Source organism: Ostrea edulis, chromosome 5 (genome assembly GCF_947568905.1).
Source record: "Ostrea edulis chromosome 5, xbOstEdul1.1, whole genome shotgun sequence".
NCBI lineage: Eukaryota > Metazoa > Mollusca > Bivalvia > Ostreida > Ostreidae > Ostrea > Ostrea edulis.
The window spans coordinates 22412211-22435245 of NC_079168.1; the positions used below are offsets into that span (position 1 = coordinate 22412211).

General features: G+C 32.8%; 2 protein-coding genes across 6 annotated transcripts in view; one reads left to right on the plus strand and one right to left on the minus strand.

Annotated features, from left to right (window-relative positions):
• Positions 1–8: 8 nt before the first annotated feature.
• LOC125649543 (sorting nexin-6-like) lies at positions 9–12910 on the plus strand. The gene is made up of 14 exons (XM_048877150.2): positions 9–66; positions 171–221; positions 6103–6207; positions 6384–6494; positions 6615–6736; positions 7120–7243; positions 7368–7463; positions 7572–7677; positions 8335–8410; positions 8583–8622; positions 9557–9739; positions 9923–9986; positions 10077–10162; positions 11491–12910. Exons 1-14 carry the CDS (start codon positions 61–63, stop codon positions 11542–11544), a joined length of 1224 nt encoding a protein of 407 aa, XP_048733107.2. The 5' UTR covers positions 9–60; the 3' UTR covers positions 11545–12910.
• Positions 12911–14284: 1374 nt separating this feature from the next.
• The window catches only part of LOC125649542 (myosin-11-like), a 17311-nt gene continuing 8560 nt past the window's right edge, over positions 14285–23035 (minus strand). Inside the window, exons 14-26 of one of the 5 annotated variants that reach the window (XM_048877147.2) lie at positions 22904–22975; positions 22615–22626; positions 22146–22382; positions 21273–21408; positions 20957–21088; positions 20649–20787; positions 19441–19520; positions 17692–17844; positions 17155–17257; positions 16851–16894; positions 16529–16691; positions 15768–15795; positions 14285–14606 (exon numbers count right to left, since the gene is read on the minus strand). In XM_048877147.2, the coding sequence (XP_048733104.1) occupies positions 14561–14606; positions 15768–15795; positions 16529–16691; positions 16851–16894; positions 17155–17257; positions 17692–17844; positions 19441–19520; positions 20649–20787; positions 20957–21088; positions 21273–21408; positions 22146–22382; positions 22615–22626; positions 22904–22975 (1345 nt within the window). In that variant the 3' untranslated portion in view covers positions 14285–14560. The remainder of the gene's footprint in view (positions 14607–15767; positions 15796–16528; positions 16692–16850; positions 16895–17154; positions 17258–17691; positions 17845–19440; positions 19521–20648; positions 20788–20956; positions 21089–21272; positions 21409–22145; positions 22383–22614; positions 22627–22903; positions 22976–23035) is intronic. The other 4 variants (XM_048877145.2, XM_048877146.2, XM_048877148.2 and 1 more) reach the window with 4 other exon arrangements.

A 23035-nucleotide genomic window follows, 5' to 3' on the forward strand; every position in this document is an offset into this window, starting at 1 on the left:
TTGGCGTTTTACATCGGGTTCGATCTTCAACATATTGAGTCACGTGATAAATTTGCAGCCATGATGGTGGGTGTCCACAATATTTTGTGTTTTATTGCTTCCTGAAGTTGTTATTTGTTCATATTTGCTTTAATTGTCAACATTTTAGATATTCTGCTCTATTTCTCTAGGACGGAATAGATGACAGTCCCGACCTTTTGGCGGGCGAAGGGGAGGACAAGGTAAGCATACATGCACAAATTGAAGTGTCACTCCCCCTTCGTCTGATCATGATACCTGTTTATAGATTGTTTACGCAATGGAATTTGCAATATAAACCAGTGGAAAACTTGATAACAACATGTTTGTGCATGTGCATGCAGTAGAAGAAATAGAAAATGCTTCCAGGTGTTTATTTTTAATAAATTCGATCAGTGCATACTATCTATTCAAGATTTATTACTGGATTCAGGTACTCTTCACACAATTGGTCTAAAAAAATATAGTTCCATTCATGATCAGCAGATACAACATTACAGCAAATGTTTAGAATATTGATGTGTATGTAATACGTAGAAGAAAACAAACTTAACGTCAAATGATTTTGAGAAAATCACTTTTTCACCAGAAATGTAAATAAGAAGTATTCATATTCCTGTGCTAGCTGCCTCCTCAGTGTATTTCACGAAAATATATAGGTCATTCTTTGATTGACAATTATATTCCTTTCATGATTATTATTCGTTAATTATCATACAATTTCTTCTGAGAGAGAATGTTAATCATTAATTTGTGTGTGTGTGTGTTTTCTTTTTTATAAGGATTTCTATGTATAACAGAACACTTCTGGTAAATGCCGATGATTTTGACATCGGCATTTGTCTTATACAATACGTACGACTACGAGTTATCGACCGTTATAAATAAGCATGACGCTTTGTCAACACGGCTTCATAGACGCTGGTATTAAATATATGTAATCAGAGCAGAGGAAAACAACTGAACAGAAAAGAGAATAAATGTGATATCTAAAGGAAAACATGTTACCACTGGTAACGGTAGTTTTGAAAGACAAAAGGCTATCAAATCATTTTATTAAAGTAATACATATATATATGTGGGTTTTTTCCAACTTCTAAAAATATAACACATGTAAGAAATGTACGAGTGACGAGGTTTTGTTTTTCTTTTTTAAAGGTACTCAACTTATCAACATTTATATTGCAATTTATGTGATTTCTGCTTGTTGTCAGTGAACAAAGTAAAGAAACACGTGTAAAAAAAAAAATTACATCTGCAATATTCACTGCAAGACAGCTCAGTATTGCGTAGATGAGGTACTAGGTGGTACTTTTGCATGGAAAAAAAGTTTACGCAGAAAAGTTTATTTAAGTCTCTCGTTTACGAAATTCCCTGCAATTCAAAATGATTCCCATGTGTTTTTTCCCCCAATATATGAATAAAATTTATTAAGGTAATGTATACATTTCTTGTTGAATAAGTGCATAGGTTGTGATCCTCATGTACAAAATTTATGAATTCATAAGGATAAGAAAATACAAATATAACCATAACAGAGAAAATTTTAAAGAATAGGAGGGGTGGATTAAAGGTTTGGAAATGAGATATTTCTACTATTTTTTTTTTATCAAGAAAGGGGACACACATTTGATTCTGGGGTGGGCATTTTTTCAATTAAAAAAGAAATAACCTAATTGGGCAATTTATTTTCTAGGAAATAAAATTAGATGGGGAGGGGAATATCATAGTAAATATCTACAAAGTGATTTTCACCTTGATTTTTGCATTACTCTATGTATTTTTCAGCTAATATAAAGACAAGATTTTAAATTATCCTTCTTTAGTATTGTTCATGTAATTGTACATTTTTTTCAAGGTCAAAAGGTCAAGGACAGGTGTGCGCACTGTTTGCTAGTGAAGCAAGACTGGTAACAGTATTTGCTACGAGTAAATTAAAAGTCGAATTTCTTGGATATGGGGTAACCCATATCTATTCTTGTTATTTTTTGGGTTAAGCTAATGTTTGTATATTGTAGGGCATCTGTTGTTATTATCCATCAGATCAACACAGAGTCTGTCAGCCATTATTCCTCCACGTGCTCTTCAGATGTTCATAGTATCTTTTTTTTCTCTTTTTGGTTAGTCCCACAGACATATTTCTGTTAATATTAAAATTTACACACAAATACACACAGCACAAAGTGCAGGGTTTATCCAGCTTAGGCCAAAAAAAAAAATATGTTGGCAGGGATTGTTTTTAGGGTCTGTAGAGGGCCAAAATTCGACCCCATTCCCAATGCTAAAGAGCAGGTGTTTTTCCCAAAATGATGCCTTAAAATTCCCAAATGATGGATGCTTTGATGAGAATATGCCATGAGGCGCCATCCAACCTTGGTGCCACTCAGTTGCAAAACGTTTTTGACAGTTTTTTCTCTACCAAAGACCGGAAATTAAAGCTTGTTTAAGCCTCATTGATAATGAAATATCAAATGGTTAACTTTTTGCCTGTTTTTCTTATTTATTTGTATGAAACAAATTTCCCAATTTCAATCAAATGTCATTATTTTTCCCAAACTTGAAGGCCCTGGCCCCTGGATTCAAGGGGTAAAAAAATCTCTGGTTGGTTTCCACTTTCCCGACCTACCCTGAAAATTTTTGCCGACCCTAACACTTTTTTTCCATTCTTACAGATTTTGCAAATGTCATCATTACAACAAGAGTATATTTATTGACTTATTTATCAAGTTATTTATTATGCACTAATACTAGACAGATTCCAAAACACAGAAACAGTTTTTGTTTACAGTAAAGTGAAGAAATGTATTGATTCATCATATAACTTTCATTTGATTACTAAATAATCACTTTATTCTATGCATAGTAGAATACTAAATCAATATCAAAATTACTACCCATTTCACATCCAAGGGGAATGTTTGAGAATGCAGGCGTGAGCTCCCAGGAGGAATGTTGGGAGTAATCCTTCTCACATCTATATATATATATATATATGTATATGACAGATCACTGATCTCTACATTATTGGATTCTTATAATAATAGAAAATGACAGTAAGCTAAGTTGAAGGAGACTTTTGTCGTAAGTTATATACAATCTTTTGTAGGAAAATTGACCAATTTATGAGTTTTCTACAATTGGCGGGAAATGTTTTACCTGTAAAAAGGGAAATATTCGTTCTTTGTCAAAAGGGAAATGTACCCTTTACCGGTAGTAAAAAGAACCATGATAAATCCCTAAAGTGTAAATGTTTGGGTTTTTTATTTTTCATTTTAACACCATATAATTTTTCATTATGTTTGCTCAAATCTAGTGGTATTGAGATTGAAAAGTGTATACTACATGTTAAGGTAGCTCACTACATCAAGACTAATGCATTTTATGACACTACGTCACAAGAAGGCCATTCAAATGTTTTGTGAAATTACTTGTATCAATTGTTTTGCTTGTATATCTATGTGGCTTAGTGGTATCGGGTTACTGGCCCACAGATCTATTTATCTAAAGGGGCATTAGCTGTGAAAGTGATGACAACCTTTTTTTCTCAAAATCTCTTAATGGCATAGGAATATAGGAATATATATATGATATATATGTAAATGACTAATAATAAAAACATTTATTTTGTACAAAAACAAGAGAAACCTATTAAAACTACATTAGATAAACACTTTTAATATAAAGAAATATATATAAGGAGGAATTATTGTCTTGGAAGCAATATAATTATTAATCACCAAAATTACATATTCATGTGCCCACTTTGAGGTTAAAAAGTGTTTGAAATAATTAAATACTGCTGTTATTACTGAAATATATGATATAGAGCAATTTTCATTGAATTTAAATTTTTTGTTGACTCTCTATGTGAAAGTTACCGGACTGTCATTTTTTCCCGGTGAATTCGGGTTGGGTCGGTAGGAAAAATCAGGATACAGGACCAAGTGTCCGATAAAAAGAATAAGCACCAGTTGCCATTTTTCCTTTCTCACCACTTTTAAAAACAAAATTTAATATTAAAAGAATTTGAAACCTCATAAATTTGCATGAATTATAACGTTTTCCTTTATGATAATTGATGATAAGATATGCTTTGCTAATCTGTGTCATTGTTTACGATATTGATTTCACCCCAGCACTGGCAGAAATGTTACATGTCATGTAAAGATAAAAGTGCAGTGATCTGGCGGACCATATTCTTTTTGGTATCTGAGTGGTCAAAATGCTAAATTCTAACACAATAGTGATTTAAATCTATTGGATAAAAATCGATATGTTCTGCACATCACTCGGACGCCATATTTAATGTTTTTGATGTGTGTAAAATCTAAATCGAACAGAAATCTAGAATTAGTAATGAAATTGAATGGTACCGAAATTTTCGTTGCACAGCTTTAAATTATTTTCCTTCCATGCAATAAATCACATAATTGTTTTGATTTTACTTGATAATTTTTTTTTAAATTTGTTACTTGATATTCCATTTAAATCTAATTCTATTGGAAAAAGCTTGGTCTGGTAAAATTTGTTTTTTCATCAAACTGTTTGTCTTGTAAAAATTGTAGACTTTTGCGTAGACTGTTGACAAAATGACAGTTAATGCCCCTTTAAAGAAATTTTGAAGGAATTCTTGGTGGACAAAAATTTCAGATCACAGTTTTCAAAAACTACATGTATATACCTTTATGTTATACCTTCTTTTGAAAACAGAACATGACTCACAACTGTGAGTTAGATCAATACTTATTATTATTATTAATAAGTAATTCATAGTTCTGTACTGAATGGTGTCAGATGAATTTGCTTGGCTGTATTACAATCGGCATAATAGGTCTGTTTGATAGAATACTATTGAACAATTTCTAAAACTTTAAAAATAATTATAATTATTTGAATATTGAAATATCAAATCAGTTAAATGTGAGATAGGACAATATTGAACAGTCACAATGTGTTGTTCAACATATGTACATATTAATATTAAGTGATGTTTTTTAAAATGATAAACATGTGGAATTAAGGATTAAGAATTCAGATGCAGTATTTATTTTTAAAATTACTACCACTGTATAATTCAGATTGCATAATCCTTCCAACATGATGTAGTGTTGCAATATGCCCAACAGACCTGCACATTGCAAAGGTTGATAGCACTGCTGGTATTAGCCTGTGCTGGATAGTCAAATTGCATGCATGCTGTATATTGAATACAGTTTGTAATTCTTAACTGTATGTTCTTGGATAATGTTTGTGCTTCCCAATGCATGTGCTTGGATCAACCACTTTGAAAGTAATCTATGTATGAACAGAAGCCCTTTAACCTACAGATATACATGTACAAGTTTATAGGATCAGGGATGGGGAAACATACAACTTTTTGATGATAGCTGTTTTTAGGGAAAGGAATATATTAATATGAATAACATTTTGTAATAACAAAAATATATGCACTCAACTATAAAAATAATTTTCACACACACACATATATGTATATATTGACAGAATTATTTGGTTTTAAATTGGTGTCGCTGTCACTCGGCCATTTCTAATGCATATTCAGAAGACAAATCAAGTGACAGTCAGCTATCCAGTCCAGAAGATTGTCGGTGGTCGTATTTGTGTAAAGCTGTGTATTTTATTACCTAAGTAACATGCCATAAGTTTAATAGAAATAAAAATACCTGTATGTAATTCGTTGTTTTACACTCTTTCAACCTCAAATTTAGACACTTGCATCTGAGTTATATACATCATGTTGGGATTCCCCTCCTGCGCATGGGGCTATTTATAGACACCTAACAGACTTAACGAGCGGCTTATGTATTTATGGGTTCCCATTTATTTATGTTTTAACTAATCTTCTCCTTGTTTTCTTTTACATTCAAATATTTTTCAAGGAAAGTTAAATAATTCATCTGCTTTAAAGTAATTTTGTACAAAACATTATAGGTGAACATCGAATAATACCACTGTAGATGTATATGAATTAGAATCGAATTGATATATATTTTAGTTTGCTCAGTCTTCAACCTAAATCCAAGTATGTTGATGGTTTATTTGATCAGGTATGTTTTTATTTCACAGGACAGGGCAGAAAGCGTTGATCTGTCAACAGACACATCCTTGCTTGTGGACATATCAGATGCTCTTAGTGAGCGGGATAAGATAAAATTTACAGTGCATACAAAGGTAAAAATTCGGGACCTCACAATTTTGTCAAAAGAAAGATATTTCATTAAGAATTTATATTGTTTCTGAATATTGTTTCATTTTGATGTGTTGTGTTTTATAAAGTTTAAATAGTGCAAAATTTAAATTCCTTTCATTACAATATTTTTCTGCACTTTTTGATTGTACATGTACAGACAACACAGTCCCGATTTAAAGAGTCTGACTTTTCCGTTGTGAGACAACATGAAGAATTTGTGTGGCTGCATGACAGATTTGTGGAAAATGAGGAATATGCTGGTATCATTGTAAGAGGCTATTGTCACTACCATTTTCTGAAGATTTTACTCATTTGAATCTGCTATAATAATGCGATTAAACATATCCGATCTGATGATCATTGATGCCATTGGTTTATTTGCTGATAGATTCCTCCAGCACCACCAAAACCAGACTTTGAAGCTTCTAGAGAAAAACTACAGAAGCTTGGGGAAGGGGAGGGAACGATGACGAAAGAGGAATTCACGAAAATGAAACAAGAATTGGAAGCGTAAGAAAAATAGACTTAGATTCATGTGAAACTTTAAATAACCCTCTGCGGTAACTGTCTAGGCAAAAGACTTGTAAGGACTATAGTAACGATTTTCTTTTTTCTATTTATAGTTGGAAAGGATTTAAACCATTATGACGATTCATTCTTAATTTTCAGTTTGCTAGCTCTCCCGAATGTTTGATTTCTGTTTAACATCTAAAATAATAATTTTGACACATCTGAACCCTCTAAATTAAAAAAATGTATGAAACAGTTCTGATTAAGGGTTACAATATATATTAATGCAGGTTAATTTAAGATGGTATTGTCTGACAAGAGGAAGACACAGAATGATCTGACAAAAGACTTCTGCTACACTGTCGTTTGTTTACATGTTGTAGGGAATATTTAGCCACATTTAAGAAGACTGTGGCAATGCATGAAGTATTTCTACAAAGAATTGCTGCTCACCCCCAGCTCAAGAATGATGTCAATTTTGAAGTATTTCTTTCATTTGATCAAGATGTGAGTATAGCCATCTTCCAGAAGTATCTCTCTCTCTTCCAGTGTGTGTTGTGTACAGATCCACAAGTAATACATACAGTACCATGCCTTGGGTCATCTTTTTAATCGGTTTTATTTGTTTTAGTTAAGTGTTAGAGGTAAAAACAAGAAAGAAAAGATTGGTGGATTTTTCAAAAGCATTACCAAAACTGCTGATGAAGTACTTTTATCAAACCAGAAGGTAATTATTTCATATTAAGCCTTGATATTTTCAAAGCATTTCATTCGTAGCAACAAAAATGCATGGAAAGTATCACATTTTAACTAAATAATGATTTGTCTTTGACAGGATGTTGATGAGTTTTTTGAGAGTGAGAAAACTTTCTTAATGGAGTACCACAGTAAAATAAAAGATGCGACATCAAAATCTGATAGAATGACTAAGTGTCATGGAGGTATAGTAAATCACTGTCACAACTCTTGTAAATTCAGGTGTTCTTTTTGGTTTTCTAACATGTTATAAAACACCCGAGACAATTCTGATTGGTTCTTTTAATTTTTCAATTGTTGAATTTTCCCCTTGTATATTTCATTTTGATGGATCATTAACATGTGTCTCTTGCATGTACATGTATATTTCAACATTAACGGTTGTCAGATTACCTGGGGCAAGTGAAATCTTGGTTCAGGAGAGTGGAACTCCAGATATACATGCCCAATCAGACAATTCAATATTTCAGTAAGGAATGTGATATCTGGCGTAACATTTTAAATTCATTCTTTATTCCAGGATTTCATTGCACATTTGTATTTAGGAAATCCCGTGAAGCATTTCTACCCTAGTGATTTAAGTTGTACTAAATATGATCGACTCTCCAGCTGAATCTATAGTATATTAAAGTTACATGTACCTTTCATTTGGTGATGAGGTACAACTGCTGTTTTCTGTATAGATTTGTCGGAGATGGAATATTTGTGAATCTGGGATAAAAGAAATATAGCTACAAGATGTTGCAACATACACTGTATTTTTATGTTTGGAGAAGTATTTTGAATGAGTTATTGAATTTACCTGGGTATTTTTTTTTTTTTTTTTTTTTTTTTTTTTTTAGAGGTAGCAGATAGTTATATCCAGATTTCCTCAGGTTTTGTTCAGTTGGCTACTGTTGAAAATACAGAGTTAGACAAGTAAGTGCAATTTTCTTGAATTTGTATTCTACTATTATTGCAGTGGCTTCAGAACTTAACATTACCATTTGTGATTGAGCTATAGTAGTAACAGTTCCTAAATATTTGCACATTAGTAAAAGCATTTTCCCCCAAATCTGCTAAGAATGATCCACTTATTTTTCTTTTTCAGAATATTTACAAGAGTTGCTGAAGCATTGGAAAAAACCAGGGTAAGTTATAAGAAGGGATGTCAAAAATTGCTACTATATTGTTCAATCTTGGAAGAATATTCAGATATATGGATTAATTAACTCATGATTAATTTATTATACCATACACCCAACCCACCCTAACAAAGTTAAAGTGGTGGAAGGGGGTAGCTGCAATAATGTAGCCCTTTCTAATTCTTTTTTGGGAGAGGGCCACAACTCCTTATGATCTCTGTAATGGTGCAAATGTGGGAGTGATTCACCATATTAAGATGTACATCTGAAATTTTCATCATGATTGGACAATTTTTCTTCATTTCACAGGATTCTTTCAACTTCATGAACACTGTCATTTTGTTTTGGACTTTGTAATGACATGATCTCTCACAGAGACTACTGCAAAAGTGTTGGAGGAGGTCTGAACTAACACTTAGTATTTTACAATTTTGAAGTGCATAAAAATAGACAAATATAATATCTATTTTCCACTAAGCTTAAGGGGGGTGATATGACCCTAGATCCTCTATGTGCAGGCCTCTACCAATAGATTAAAGATGTTTGAAAAATAATTAAGAAAAGATGAAGATCACACTGTAGGATTAAGGAAATCTTCACAAATGTCTATTTAATAGTGAGGTGGTGCTATCTGTAATTTTTATACAATAATCCCCATGTAGTATTGACATATTTTTCTTATTGCAAATTAAAACAATTTCATATTGTACAGAATTCAAATCTTTTTAACACTTCGATTGTAAGAATATTTCAGCATTCACATGTTGTAAATAAACGTAGATTCAAGTTTGCTACATGTTGGACCCCCTCAATATTTTTCTCCCCCTCCCCATTCTGGATTTTCGTTCTCTAGGAAAAACTAAACCTCCCCATCATGAAAGTTCTACCATGAGTGTCCGTGATAAAAAATGGCTACATAGTGATTTCAATCAACTTTCAGAAGTTGGAGGGTAGGGTGGCTACAGACGAAGACCTTAAATTGAGTGACACACTGCGGTATTATATGAAGGATTTCGCAGCTGCGAAAGATTTGCTGTACAGTAGAGCAAGGTCTCTAGCAGACTATGAAAATGCCAACAAAGCCTTAGAGAAAGCTCGGCTGAAAAACAAAGAGGTGGCACAGGTAGACATTTTGTGGCATTGGATTTATAGTTTATATGTTGTAGTGGCATGCTTAACATGGATTTGATTGTATAGTATGATTGTATACGTTTTATAAGGAGTCTTAAAAGGAGTATAGAAGTGTTACATGTAAACAAGGTTCTGCTTCACATAAAAAGTGTCAATTTTGTTCCAATTGTTTCAGGCCGAGAGGACTCAACAGATTGCTTGTGAGAAATTTGAAAAAATATCGGAAGTGGCAAAAAAAGGTAAAGTACCTGTACTTGTACCTTGAATATCTGTTGTAAATCGTAAGGTACGAATTGCTGATTTTCTATTTTTTTTTTTTTTTTTTTCAGAATTAACAGAATTTAAATCCAGAAGAATAACATACTTCAAGAAAAGCCTTGTAGATTTAGTAGAACTAGAATTAAAACACGCCAGGGTAAGATTTTACTAAATCAAACACTGAAAATATACACTTCTGCAGTAATACAGCACAGAAATAGAAAAGCCTTGTAGATTTAGTAGAACTAGAATTAAAACATGCCAGGGTAAGATTTTACTAAATCAAACGCTGAAAATATACACTGCTGCAGTAATACAGCACAGAAATAGAACAGCCTTGAAGATTTAGTAGAACTAGAATTAAAACATGCCAGGGTAAGATTTTACTAAATCAAACACTGAAAATATACACTGCTGCAGTAATACAGCACAGAAATAGAACAGCCTTGAAGATTTAGTAGAACTAGAATTAAAACACGCCAGGGTAAGATTTTACTAAATCAAATACTGAAAATATACACTGCTGCAGTAATACAGCACAGAAATAGAAAAGCCTTGTAGATTTAGTAGAACTAGAATTAAAACACGCCAGGGTAAGATTTTACTAAATCAAATACTGAAAATATACACTGCTGCAGTAATACAGCACAGAAATAGAAAAGCCTTGTAGATTTAGTAGAACTAGAATTAAAACACGCCAGGGTAAGATTTTACTAAATCAAATACTGAAAATATACACTGCTGCAGTAATACAGCACAGAAATAGAAAAGCCTTGTAGATTTAGTAGAACTAGAATTAAAACACGCCAGGGTAAGATTTTACTAAATCAAACACTGAAAATATACACTGCTGCAGTAATACAGCACAGAAATAGAACAGCCTTGTAGATTTAGTAGAACTAGAATTAAAACACGCCAGGGTAAGATTTTACTAAATCAAATACTGAAAATATACACTGCTGCAGTAATACAGCACAGAAATAGAAAAGCCTTGTAGATTTAGTAGAACTAGAATTAAAACACGCCAGGGTAATGCAGCATGCTGGGGAAACAAGTACATACATATATGAATTGCTAATCATGTGTATACACAAGTAAATGGACAGTATCAGTATTATACCAACATATGAATAATAAACTATAATGATTTTTGCAGTTTTAAAGCATCACTTCTTTTTCTGAAAGTTTGCACTAAATATTGACTCAATTTGACAATTACTGGTTTGTCTTCATTAATCATCAACCAAGTAAATTTGTCCTTATTTGTTAGATAGATAAAATTTTTGTTGAGCTTGTATATACCATTAAAAAACATATTTCTCTCTTCAACATAGAATGGACAATCAGTATATATGTATCTGTGTAACTGAATGGATCTTTCTCTTTAGATTTGCAAAAAGTGTTTTCAAGCATATTTTTAAACTGTGTTCGGGGAAAAAAAATCTTTTCAACTGAACTCACTAGTATGTGTTATTTATTTTGTAGGCACAGACCCAGTTACTAACTAACTGTATAAATGCTCTTCGGGATGATGCATGATTCCATTTTGTATCTGTGATATTTGCCATTTAACAATCACGTGTCACGGGCCGACATACTAGGGTTGTAAGCCAAGATTGACCAATCATAGCACATTGAGGAATGACATCAGATTTGTCACATTTTTAGGATGAATGCATCAAAATTGTTTCAACTGGTTTAGCTATTGGGTATATCGTTTATATATATTCTAAGTAAAACTACATACACATGCAAGTTTCACAATGTTTTTATTATGTACAATATTTAAACTGTTTTCGTTTATTTGTAATATTCAAAATGCTTAGTGTGATTGTAGATTTTAAAGTTAGTTGTGATTAATGAGGGATATGAAATGACATTTAAAAAACAAGATGTGGGAGTGTTACAGCAGTTGAATACTTTGTAACCATTATTGGCTAGCTGAACAAATTTATTTTGTACTGTTAAGTACACTTTGTATTGTAGTGGGATGTATTGTAGTAGGATTTATGCATTTCAAATCTTACCACCAGGAACACACTGGAATTTTTTTTATGTTTGTGTGAATTGAAAAAGATGTAGCATTCCATTTTATTTGCATTTGGAAATTTAGTCTTATACTGTAGTAGTATATTGTACAAAGCCTTATTATTAGATTATCAGCTCCTGTTTAAGAAAGGGAAAGTCTTGTTATTTTTGTATATTTTTGGTGTGTTTATTTTCTGATGATAAATACTCTATTTTTATGGCTCTTCTTTATATTTCAGTACCATGATTGTACAAGACATGTAATTTCATTACATGTATTTTCAATTTCATTTGAGTCATTTTCAATTCATTGTGTTTGTCATGTTTTAATAAACCACTTACTTCTCTGTCCGTTTAAAAGCAAACATGGAATTTAGATGCTGTTGCATGCTTGTTGAATATATTTCAATGTGATAAACCAATACAATATAACTAGTCTGTGTAAGACCAGAATAATAATGTATAATCTTATTTTCATAGTCTTAATTTGTGCATATTTTTGCAGTGCATAATGTAGCCATTTATGAATACATGAATTACGTGTACACTGTTATGACAGTCTTGTGTCCTTAAAATATTTTTCATTACATTTATTTCTTTAAAAATGCATATGAATGTGTATGCATGGAGTTTAAATGAAAATCATGGATAAATTTGTGCAATGCTATACTTTTGGTGATATCTTTAAAAAGTCATATTTATTTCTGAATTCAGAGGCTAGAGTAGCAAAACGGAAGAAAAACCCCTGGTTACGTTGTTTGTTTTATAGAAGTCAATATGTTTTTCAAGTTGAATGATTCATTGACAATTTGTGAAAGTAGCTGTGATGGTGAATGGTTACAGTGATGGGGATAATAAAATCTATTTACATACCCAGTATTCTAGTTACTATGCTTTTATGGAAAGGAAGTTGACATCGTGAAAATTCGTTGTTGGATCCTGACGCATTTTCAGTTTAACTGCACTTTGATGCAGCAAAGCCATAGCTTCTAAGTGTCAAGTCTGTCAACATCTATGTCCATGCAATTTAAGGATATGCGGGATGATGATCACGTGATGGTTGCTAATTTATTATAAATTTAGAACCAGATGCAGCGAAGTTACGCCTTCCCGAGAAAAATCACAATGCTGTACAGACACACTATATGACGTCACAATAAAAAAAGTATGTCACAACGTTGTGTCGCAGGGAAAATGTCATCATATTTTGTTGTAATTTGCTACCGGTGTCGTGTAAATGTGTTGTTTGAATTCTTGTCAAATGATAATTTTTATTTTATTTCATATTGATTACAAGTCTCCATTTTCATACACATTGCATATATTATATATATAGTATGCGCCACAGCAATTTTGATAGTATAGCTTATAAGTCACCGAAATTGCTCCTACATGTACATGCAATTTGCATCTAGGCATTTACAAAAAGAAAGTCAATTGTGGTAAACAATGACTCGGTGTAAGATGATGATCGTTTGTTGATATTTACTATGGTAGTGTGAAACTAGAATTGGACACACATTTCTCCGAATCTTGCTTGGGAAATGTACAAACTATTTTTTAATGACAGGTTTTTGAGCAGTGCTTCATTTAGTATCTGGACTACCCGTTTTTTAAGTACTAATTTCCACTCCAAATCCTTAAATTTTCCCAATTTCTTATTAATGGTTATGTTTAAGCATGTTATTATTATATATTTTGCATATATTCTAAAGATTATTGTAAAAGATATAGATAAAAATTCCATCAAATTATTTTTTTGAATAGAAAATCTGAATGATCTTGTAAAATTCATGATTTTCGAAAAGGGGGGGGGGGGGTAATTCAAAGCTTATCTCCCTTGTATACCTAGAAAGTGGCCATGAAATTTATATACATTGTAAAGGACAACCTGATGGTGCTTCATGAAAAAAATAAAAAAATATATTCATTAACTAGTTATTTTTGGCCACATTGTCCTGCATGTCCGTAAGTGTTCCATTTTTAATTATTTCTACATATGATTGTATATTTATGCATGTCATGAAATGATTAAAGGTCTGTAAGCTTGGTAGGTGTATTTATGCCCGTCATGAAATAATTAAAGTCTGTAGACTTTGTAGTGTCACACGTGCACTGCAAAGGAAAGCTTTCCTCTCGGCAGTAAATACATTTTGCAGCATTACGCGAGTTGATGTTCATGTATATCTCTCAAACTTCGATGCAATACATGTGGTATGAATTGCTTACTACACAGTAAAACTTCACAACAAACATTTAAATATATAATTTATATAAAACAAACCGATCAATATAACACAGACATATTGTTTTCTTTGTGAAATAACTTGTGTTTCCTGATCAAAACTCGGAGTCTTTCATATCGCGTTCATCACAAATAGTAACAGTCTTGGAGATCTTGGATTCAGCTCTTGTTGGCGGTCTGGTGCTGAGTCGACTTTGTGCAGCACTGGCAGTATCTACATCTTGGAGTTTACTATGTAGAGCTGATTGACTAATTCTACTAGAACGCCCCTCCTCTGTCCGCCTACTGGAGGCGCGGCTTCCAGACTTTCGGCTTGGTGGTGGTGTATCTATAAAATTGTATTCATAAATACATGTAAATGAATTATGGGGAGAAAATACTTGATACAGTGTGAACTATTTGTAAAAAAAAAAAAATCCACATCTGAATCAAATAAAATCAAAGTTAGTTGACTTGTATTTGATAAAACCATTTTGTGAAAGATATTTGAAGGTAGAGACATGATAACTGTACAAGTGCGAGTTTTGTCCTTATATATAATTTTCATTTCCTTAAAACCATGCATGCACTTCAAAACTATTCTGCCTTCTTATGAACACCATTGTCTCTAAGCATCTATATCCTGGCCATTTGTGCTTTCTGATGAAACTACATTCAAGCTCTTTTGTTCAGTTAGGGTGCAATTAAGACTGAGTGAGTGACAACTTTCTAATTACTTTCACAAGTGGTCCATCACTATAAATGCAGATGTTATCATCCATCTCTCTCACACTATGTACTTGTATCAAGGATATCCATTATAATCTAAGAATAGAACTCTCTTCACATTTATATGAATTCAATTTTTCAAAGTACTCAATTATTTTGTTGATGTATTTAGTAATTCGAGAGATCTTCATCCACTGCAATGTTTCAAGCTGCTCTTTGTCAGCTATAGGTAGATTAGTACTCTAAATATATGTGTGCATTGTACAAAGTATGCCTGTGTACATGTACTATATTATGGAAAATGCTGTTCCATGCATTGAAGGAATGACAAACTTACAATAAAACTTTCACACAACATAGATATATTACATTTTTCATGCTGCAGCAGTTCAACATTTTGAAAACTTCTTATTTCTTGCAATAACAAAAGCCCTGTACACCAGCTAGGAAAAGGGAATATTTGTCAATCATAAGCTTGGATAATGAAAATGTCCTTCTTTCAAACAAAATGAAGCACAGGGTGCAATTTATTAGCATGCAAAATGGGTACATTCAATGATGGAATCTTTAGCCTTTCTGGTAAAAGTAAATGAACAACACTGAAATATTTTCATCTGCAAAACTTGCCAATAAAAAAAAAAACATGCAAAGAGTGGAATCTATCTATTCCTGGCATTGCATTCTGCATTCCTCTTGAAAGTTAACTCGTCAAAATCCTCTCAATTTCATTTGATAGCACAACACCACAGACTTTCAAGAGGAAATATTGTGCATACATTACCTGGCTTTCTTTGCAACTTTTTTACCACCTAACATACAATGTAATAATTAAGATCTATATGCAACAATTTCAAACATTTTGTACAGAAAATCGGCTACTGCCACACTGCTAAATCATCTGTCTTGTGATAGGATGACAAATACCAGTCTTTTAAAAAAGAATCTTATAATTCTGATCCATGCCCTGTCATGGTTGCACCTTGCTATACCTGAGGTACATTAAACATATATGAATTATGTTCCACCTGATAGAAAATAAAAGTAGACAGTTATAAGACTTAGTCCTCAGATCTTCACTCTGTCTTCTGTAACATAACTGTTCATATATTATTCATCATCTAATTCTGTTCTTCAGGTCTTGTTCTCCAGAACTTAAATTTGTACTGTAGATTACTTTCCCTTTCAGGGGACCGACCTGAATTGTTCATTATATCCAAAGTTCAATGCATCCAATGCTGAACTACACAAATATTGCTACTGGGGGATTTATTTTAACTTCAATATAACAGATAGTTCAATATAATTGACTTCAATATAAGTGGAGTGGACTGTATATGATAAGAGGATAGCATTACTGTATTACTTTTGTTTTTAAGATATACTGAGCACAAGGGACATAATCATGATCTATATCAGACAAACTCTGTTTGAAGAGTATCTGTATGGGATACCGAGTCAAAGTGCCCAATCTAACGAATATATTTTTTTAGTGTATGATACTGTAACTGGAATGAGATAAATTTCTGTCTTCCTTTGACTTACGTTGTGGGCGTCGAGTGGCCAGGTTTTCCAGAAACCTTGACAGATACACTAGCTCCTCGTTCAAACGCTTGGTGATTTTGTTAATCTTGACCTCCCGTTCCTCTGTCTGGTGGAGCAGTTCAGAGAATCCATCAACAACTATCTGGTCCTTGGCTGAGAAAAGCTAAAAATCAGAAAGATGTAATTTAATCCATAATCACTTAGAGGAAAAGTGGGGCAAGTATCTTCCAAACTTAGAGACAACATTGTAAGAAATAGAGTTTACATATTTTTATATATCAAATAAGGGAACTGTGCCCTATAATTGCTGAAGTATACATACATCATTGAGTTCTCGATCATTTTGCCAGCTTTTGACAAGGCCAGCTGTGAATTAGAATATGGAATAATTTAAATGCTTTGATATGTACATATGGATAAATGAATTTGTATATATTTTGTATACCAAAACATTAAACTAAACATCATGGCAAATTTGCAAGAACCATCAAAATCACTGCCCTTTCACCATATTTCATTATGAATTTTGATAGCTATAGAACTTCTATTTTCTTGGGAAAAATGTTTGATTGTCATAAGCTTCATGTAATAATTCCTTGAAGCTGATCTGGCTAGATAAGTTCAACCTTTCACTTCCTCCAATTCTTCATCCAGTTTCAGTTTTAAGCCAATATTTTCTTCCATCTGTTTTCTCAATTCCTCAATTTCTTCTGCTAGTTTTTGACAACCCTTCCAACATAAAAAAATCCAATAACTCTACCAGTGTATGCTAAAGATATTGAACCATCAGATTTGAATGGAAAAAAAATATTTATCTTTTAGAACGTCTATACAAATGTAGTATGACGAAAGACCTGAATTTTAAATATTTCAAATATTTGATGGGTTAAGAAGAACATTCTCTTCCACTGTTCTGCATAAAACCTACTTAAATTGACTGCTATGCATCTTTGAGCACATTAACACATGTAATTTGATTGAAATACAGTTTGCTAATTTAAAGCTTATACACTGTTTACATGTGTTTTACTACCAGTATAATTCAAGTTCATGCTTATCTAGTATTGTAATGTCGTATTAACTGAGCATTAAACCAATGAAAATTGTCTCCCTTTGTAAGATACATAATGTGAGAAGGCATTCTTCTCCGATTCTATGCATACATCTTCTAGTTTCTGATTCTCCTCCATGACAGTTCGTAGTTTACACCCTGCTCTATAGATCTCCTGCTCCAACTTCTGTCGGTCGTCTCCCTGTCGCTTCAGTTGGTACATGGTCTCCTCTCTCTTGCGCTTCAAATCCTCCTTCACTTGATGCTAAAAAACAAAATACGTGCAAGTAATGGATAAGCGTACAATGCATATTGCAATAAAGTAAATATACTAGAGGGTTTACTAATCACCAGTAAGTATGAAAATGAACAGGTCTATCTGGAAAGCGACCAGGTGCATACATGTATAGGTCTATTAGGTGGGTGAAGAAGTGAACGGATTTATTAATTAGGAAAGTGATCATATCTATTTAGAAAGTGAACAAGTTTATCTGGAAAGTGAACTGGAGAACAGGCCTATTAAGAGAGTGAACAGGTTTGTAAAGTAAACAGATTTATCTGAAAAGTGACTGATGAACAAGTTTATCAGGAAAGTGAACAGATCTACTAGGGAGTAATTAAGTCTATTAGGAAAGTGAGCAGTGTATTTGGAGAGTTATTAGGTCTATTAGAAAAATGAATAGGTTCATTTGGAAAGTGATCACATCTATTTTTGAAGTGAACTACTCTATTGGGAATGTGAACGGGTGAACAGGAGGATTAAAGGGACTGGTTCACGATTTTTGATAAAAATATTTTCCATTTTTTTATGGTAAACATTAAAAATATAACTCATTTCATGTTGACAGCCAAAATTTTGACCTTCTGAATGCAAGAATAAAAGCAATATTTCATCTATAAATCTGTGTTATGTAAACAAAGACTCGAGGCTTTCTATGTATACAAATACGTAATAAGTGAAATATTGATTTTTTAATATAAAGCATTTTAATCTTGCATAGTCACAAATTAAAACCTTTAGATGACACATTTTATCCCAAAAATGCTTGAAATGTGAAAGATATATAATAAACTTAGATCGATTTCCATTTCTTTCAAATATTTCGTAAACAATAACATACCGCAATCTTTGTTTACAAAACAAATAATAAACTCTCTAAAATGAGCTTTTGTGATAATGTATAGCCTTAATTTTTATGTGAACTCTTTTAAACACATTAGACAGTAAATTTTGATTATTAAAAGTGAAAAAGAAAATTTTAGGGAAAATCGTGAATCAGTCCCTTTAAACAAGTCTACTAAGAGGATGAATAAATCTACTGAGGAAGAACAGGTCCATTAGGTGAACAAGACTATTTACAAAGTGAACAGGTCTACTATGAGGGTGAACAGGTCTATAAGAAGGGTGAACAAGTCTATTTGCAAAGGGATCAGGTCTCTGAAGAGGGTGAACAGGTCTATAAGGAGGGTGAACAGGTTTATAAGGAGAGTGAACAGGTTTATAAGGAGGGTGAACAGGTTTATAAGGAGGGTGAACAGGTCTATAAGGAGGGTGAACAGGTTTATAAGGAGGGTGAACAGGTTTATAAGGAGGGTGAACAGGTTTATCAGGAGGGTGAACAGGTCTATAAGGAGGGTGAACAGGTTTATAAGGAGGGTGAACAGGTCTATAAGGAGGGTGAACAGGTCTATAAGGAGGGTGAACAGGTCTCTGAAGAGGGTGAACAGGTTTATAAGGAGGGTGAACAGGTCTATTTGGAAAGTGAACAGGTCTACATGGAAAATGCACAGATCTATTAGAAGAATTAATCAGCAAGTCTATAAGAAAGGTTATGTTAGATAGAAAGCAGATGTACTGTACTTTAGGGATTTCCATCTTTGCTCTCTCTTCTTTTGTTTTCTTAATGCTGTCTTCAAGAGCTGACTTTTTCTGCCTCATAACTAAAAGAAATCATATAGGTTAAAAACAAACTGATGGGAAAATCTGTCAAACACACCCTCTCCATTGCTTCCAGATTAATGACCAAACTGTTGACCCACCACCACATCACTCAAACAGGAAGGGGGTTACTCTGGACATATCAGCTCTAGCTACTACCAAATCTGTTACTGCTGACTGCCTTTGTAACAACATATCTGATACGGTGTACTATGGACATTCCCCATGCAGTGTTGTCAGCATTTGACAGTGCTCAACACCGCTGTTCTTAGACTCAGAGAGTAGATCATATTATCAGTAGAAGTGGCGAGGTGTTTAGCCTACCCACTGGCCTGCTAAATGTTGATCAAGCACACACACAAACAAACACATTATGTCAATCAGTCTGTAACAAAAATGGGTACTTAAAATATCAATGGTTATCAAAATCTTGTTGTTGTTTTTTATTGCTAAATGATTATCATTAAGATCTACAACTGAGTTAATTAATATACTTTCCCATGCAGTACGTGAGTCTTTATTTGATCTATATTAAGTATCATCAATAATGATTTTATCTGTGAGTATTATACTACCATATAGTAGAGGTGTTATATAAATAGAATTCCATTTGCTGTAGACTTTTCTATGCTCTCTAGAGTATGGTATAAATCAAACTACCTGATAACCCCAAAGCTATCATGGCAATGTGCTCAAAATAGCTCTGTGAGTGTGAAAATTAAAAAAAGAACAACTCTGGAAAAACCCTCTGAGTCAGCAGCAGAAATTTCCTTACTCGGCAACTGGTGGAAAATGGAGGTGCATAGGGGCCATTGAAGTAGAGATAACATCCACAAAGAGAAAATAATGCTTTCGTTATAACTTTAAATCTTGGTGAAAGCTTTCTTAAAAGTGCAAATCTGACATACTACATGTAGATATCTTTTAAAAATACAATTTAAGTTTTAAGGTAAACACTAAACACTATAACATTGAGATATTCTTACATTATCAACAGAATGTGTTACAGGGACACTAAAAGTGACTTTCAATTGACCAGCAGTTGCCGTGTTTGTGAAATTCTCCTGTGAAAAATAAAATGCTGTAGGCAGTCATTGACTGTCTTGTTGAATGACCACAGTACCACATACTAGCTATGTTCTTTTTCATTGCATTATAAGCATTAGTTCTCTCTTCAAACACTCTCTCCAGTTCCTCAAACACTGGTGTTTTCTCCTCAATAAGCTTTTTCTTTTCTTCTATCTGTGTCTCCATGGTGTTGATTTCTTTCTGTAATATGAATATCATATGAAGAATGTTTGGGCGAGACTGCTTGGATCAAGTAAATTAATTTTCTATAAATATATGCAAATATTAAAACTTTAAAAACATGTTCACTCAAAAAAATCATTAAAGGTAAATATTTGAAGACAGAATTCCATGACAAACCACATGATACCTCTGTTTTATCAACTTTTCCCTGCATGGACTCAAACATCTTGGTGTATCTGGTCTGAGCCTTTTTGAGATTTGTGTCTAGATCTTTGATCACTTCCTCTTCTTCTTTCAACTCCTTTTGGAGTTTGGTCCCCTGTCAATGTTTGTTTGACATTTCAAAGATCAAGGAAATGCATATAAAACAAACTGTACAATCCCCAAATCTTTCTCTTACATTCCTTCGCTAACTATCTTGGAACTTTTTTTACTTTTACCAGACAAGTGTACTAATTGTATTTTCTTATCACTTTTGTTTTATTTGTTTAAAAAGGACAAACCTCATTTGTCAGTTCCATATGTGCCGCTTTTCCTTCCCGAATTTTCTGATTCATTTCATTCAAGAATCTCTGGTTTTCATGTTTGTAATCCTCAACATCTTTCTGCACCGAATTCTTCCTCTCCTGAACTTCCATTCTACAATATTCCAAGTTACACTTTCAATTTTCAACAGAATATTGTCCAATACATCTATGTCAATCAATCTAGGAATACATGAACATTATTGAAGCTATATATATATTCTCTTGCAAAAAGTGTATGTAAAAGCAGTGCGTCTAATTCCCCAATGCTCCGAATTGAATTAGCTAAATATAAAAAAAATGTTCATAGAACATTTACACAGAAGTAATTTAATTCTTAGAATAAAAATTGTGCAAAACTTTTAAATTCTTCTGGTTTGTAAAAGTTAACAGAAATCAGGAACACAAAACATATGATAAAGCTTAAATTACCTGATACGTAAATGTTAATAGCAATCACCCGAAAAAATACAATAAAGCTTAAATTATAGGCACTGCATGAGCAAAAAGCATTCATGCATATTTTTTTTTAAAAATAAAAGCATTAATCATGTTATTTGTTAAAAAGCATTAAGCATACATATAAATGTATAATATAACTTTAGAAAGTAATACTTATGTCACACATGTACATGTAAGTATCCCTGCAGAGTTATAATCTTTCATCTAATATAGCAACTGTTTCAAATCCTTTTATAATACCACAATACAGTCATTGCAAACGGATAAGTACCGCAGTAGTACTCAATAAGCTGAACATGCGGATAAATGCATATATTAGAATCTCTTTCAATTAATTCCACTGTAAACTTTGGTTATTAATTAAGCCATGACTGATCATCACAACTGTACCCCTCCGAGTCTGTCTCAGACCGTTCTGAGTGGGGAGTGTGGGGAGGGGGCGACTTCCTGTCTGTGGGGGTCTCGGATGAGGCCACAGAGGTTGTGGAACTAGCAGACATCGGTGTCTTCTTCTTGAACAAGTTTTGTCTCTGGCTTGGCGGTCTGGGATTGAACTCAATCAAACTCTGTGAGTCTGAGTCAGTCGGACGACTCATGTTTGAGCTTGCTCTGGAATTCTCCTCTGAACTATTGAGTTTATATCACAAAATATGAACCCCTGGGGTGCTCATTTTCAACAAATTCATACACAATTTAAAATGATATTAATTAATTAAAATCTAGTTGGAATATCAAAAGCTATGTTAAACTTGAGAGAAAATTGTCTCAATATTGTTCAGAAAAATAGATATAAAGAGTGTAACACGCATTTTTAAAATCATATTTATAATGAGTACATGCAGTTACTCTGCACACTTACATTCTAGCTTCACTAAAATGAAATAAGTTTAATACTACAAGTAAAATCTAATTAAATAGAGTTAATTAAGTTCCAATACTTTGTAAAGTATTTACACAAGTATGCATCTCTATCTACTACATGTATTTCAGAATCATATTTCTTTAATCATTGAGTTCATATTTCATTTCATTCATCAAATTTACAGTGATTTTTCAAACATTTCATCAAAATTATCCAAAAAATATTTTCAAATATAAGAGAACATTAAATCTGGAAAAGTTTTGAATAAGGTGAGTAACTTTATTACCTATCCTTTCTCTCCTTTGACAATTGCTCTCGAAAACCCTCAATTTGTTTATTCAATTGTGCCAGTACAGCTCTGAAAAGAAATTAATAGTGCAATAATATAACACATTACCTCTTTACAACAAGTATGCTT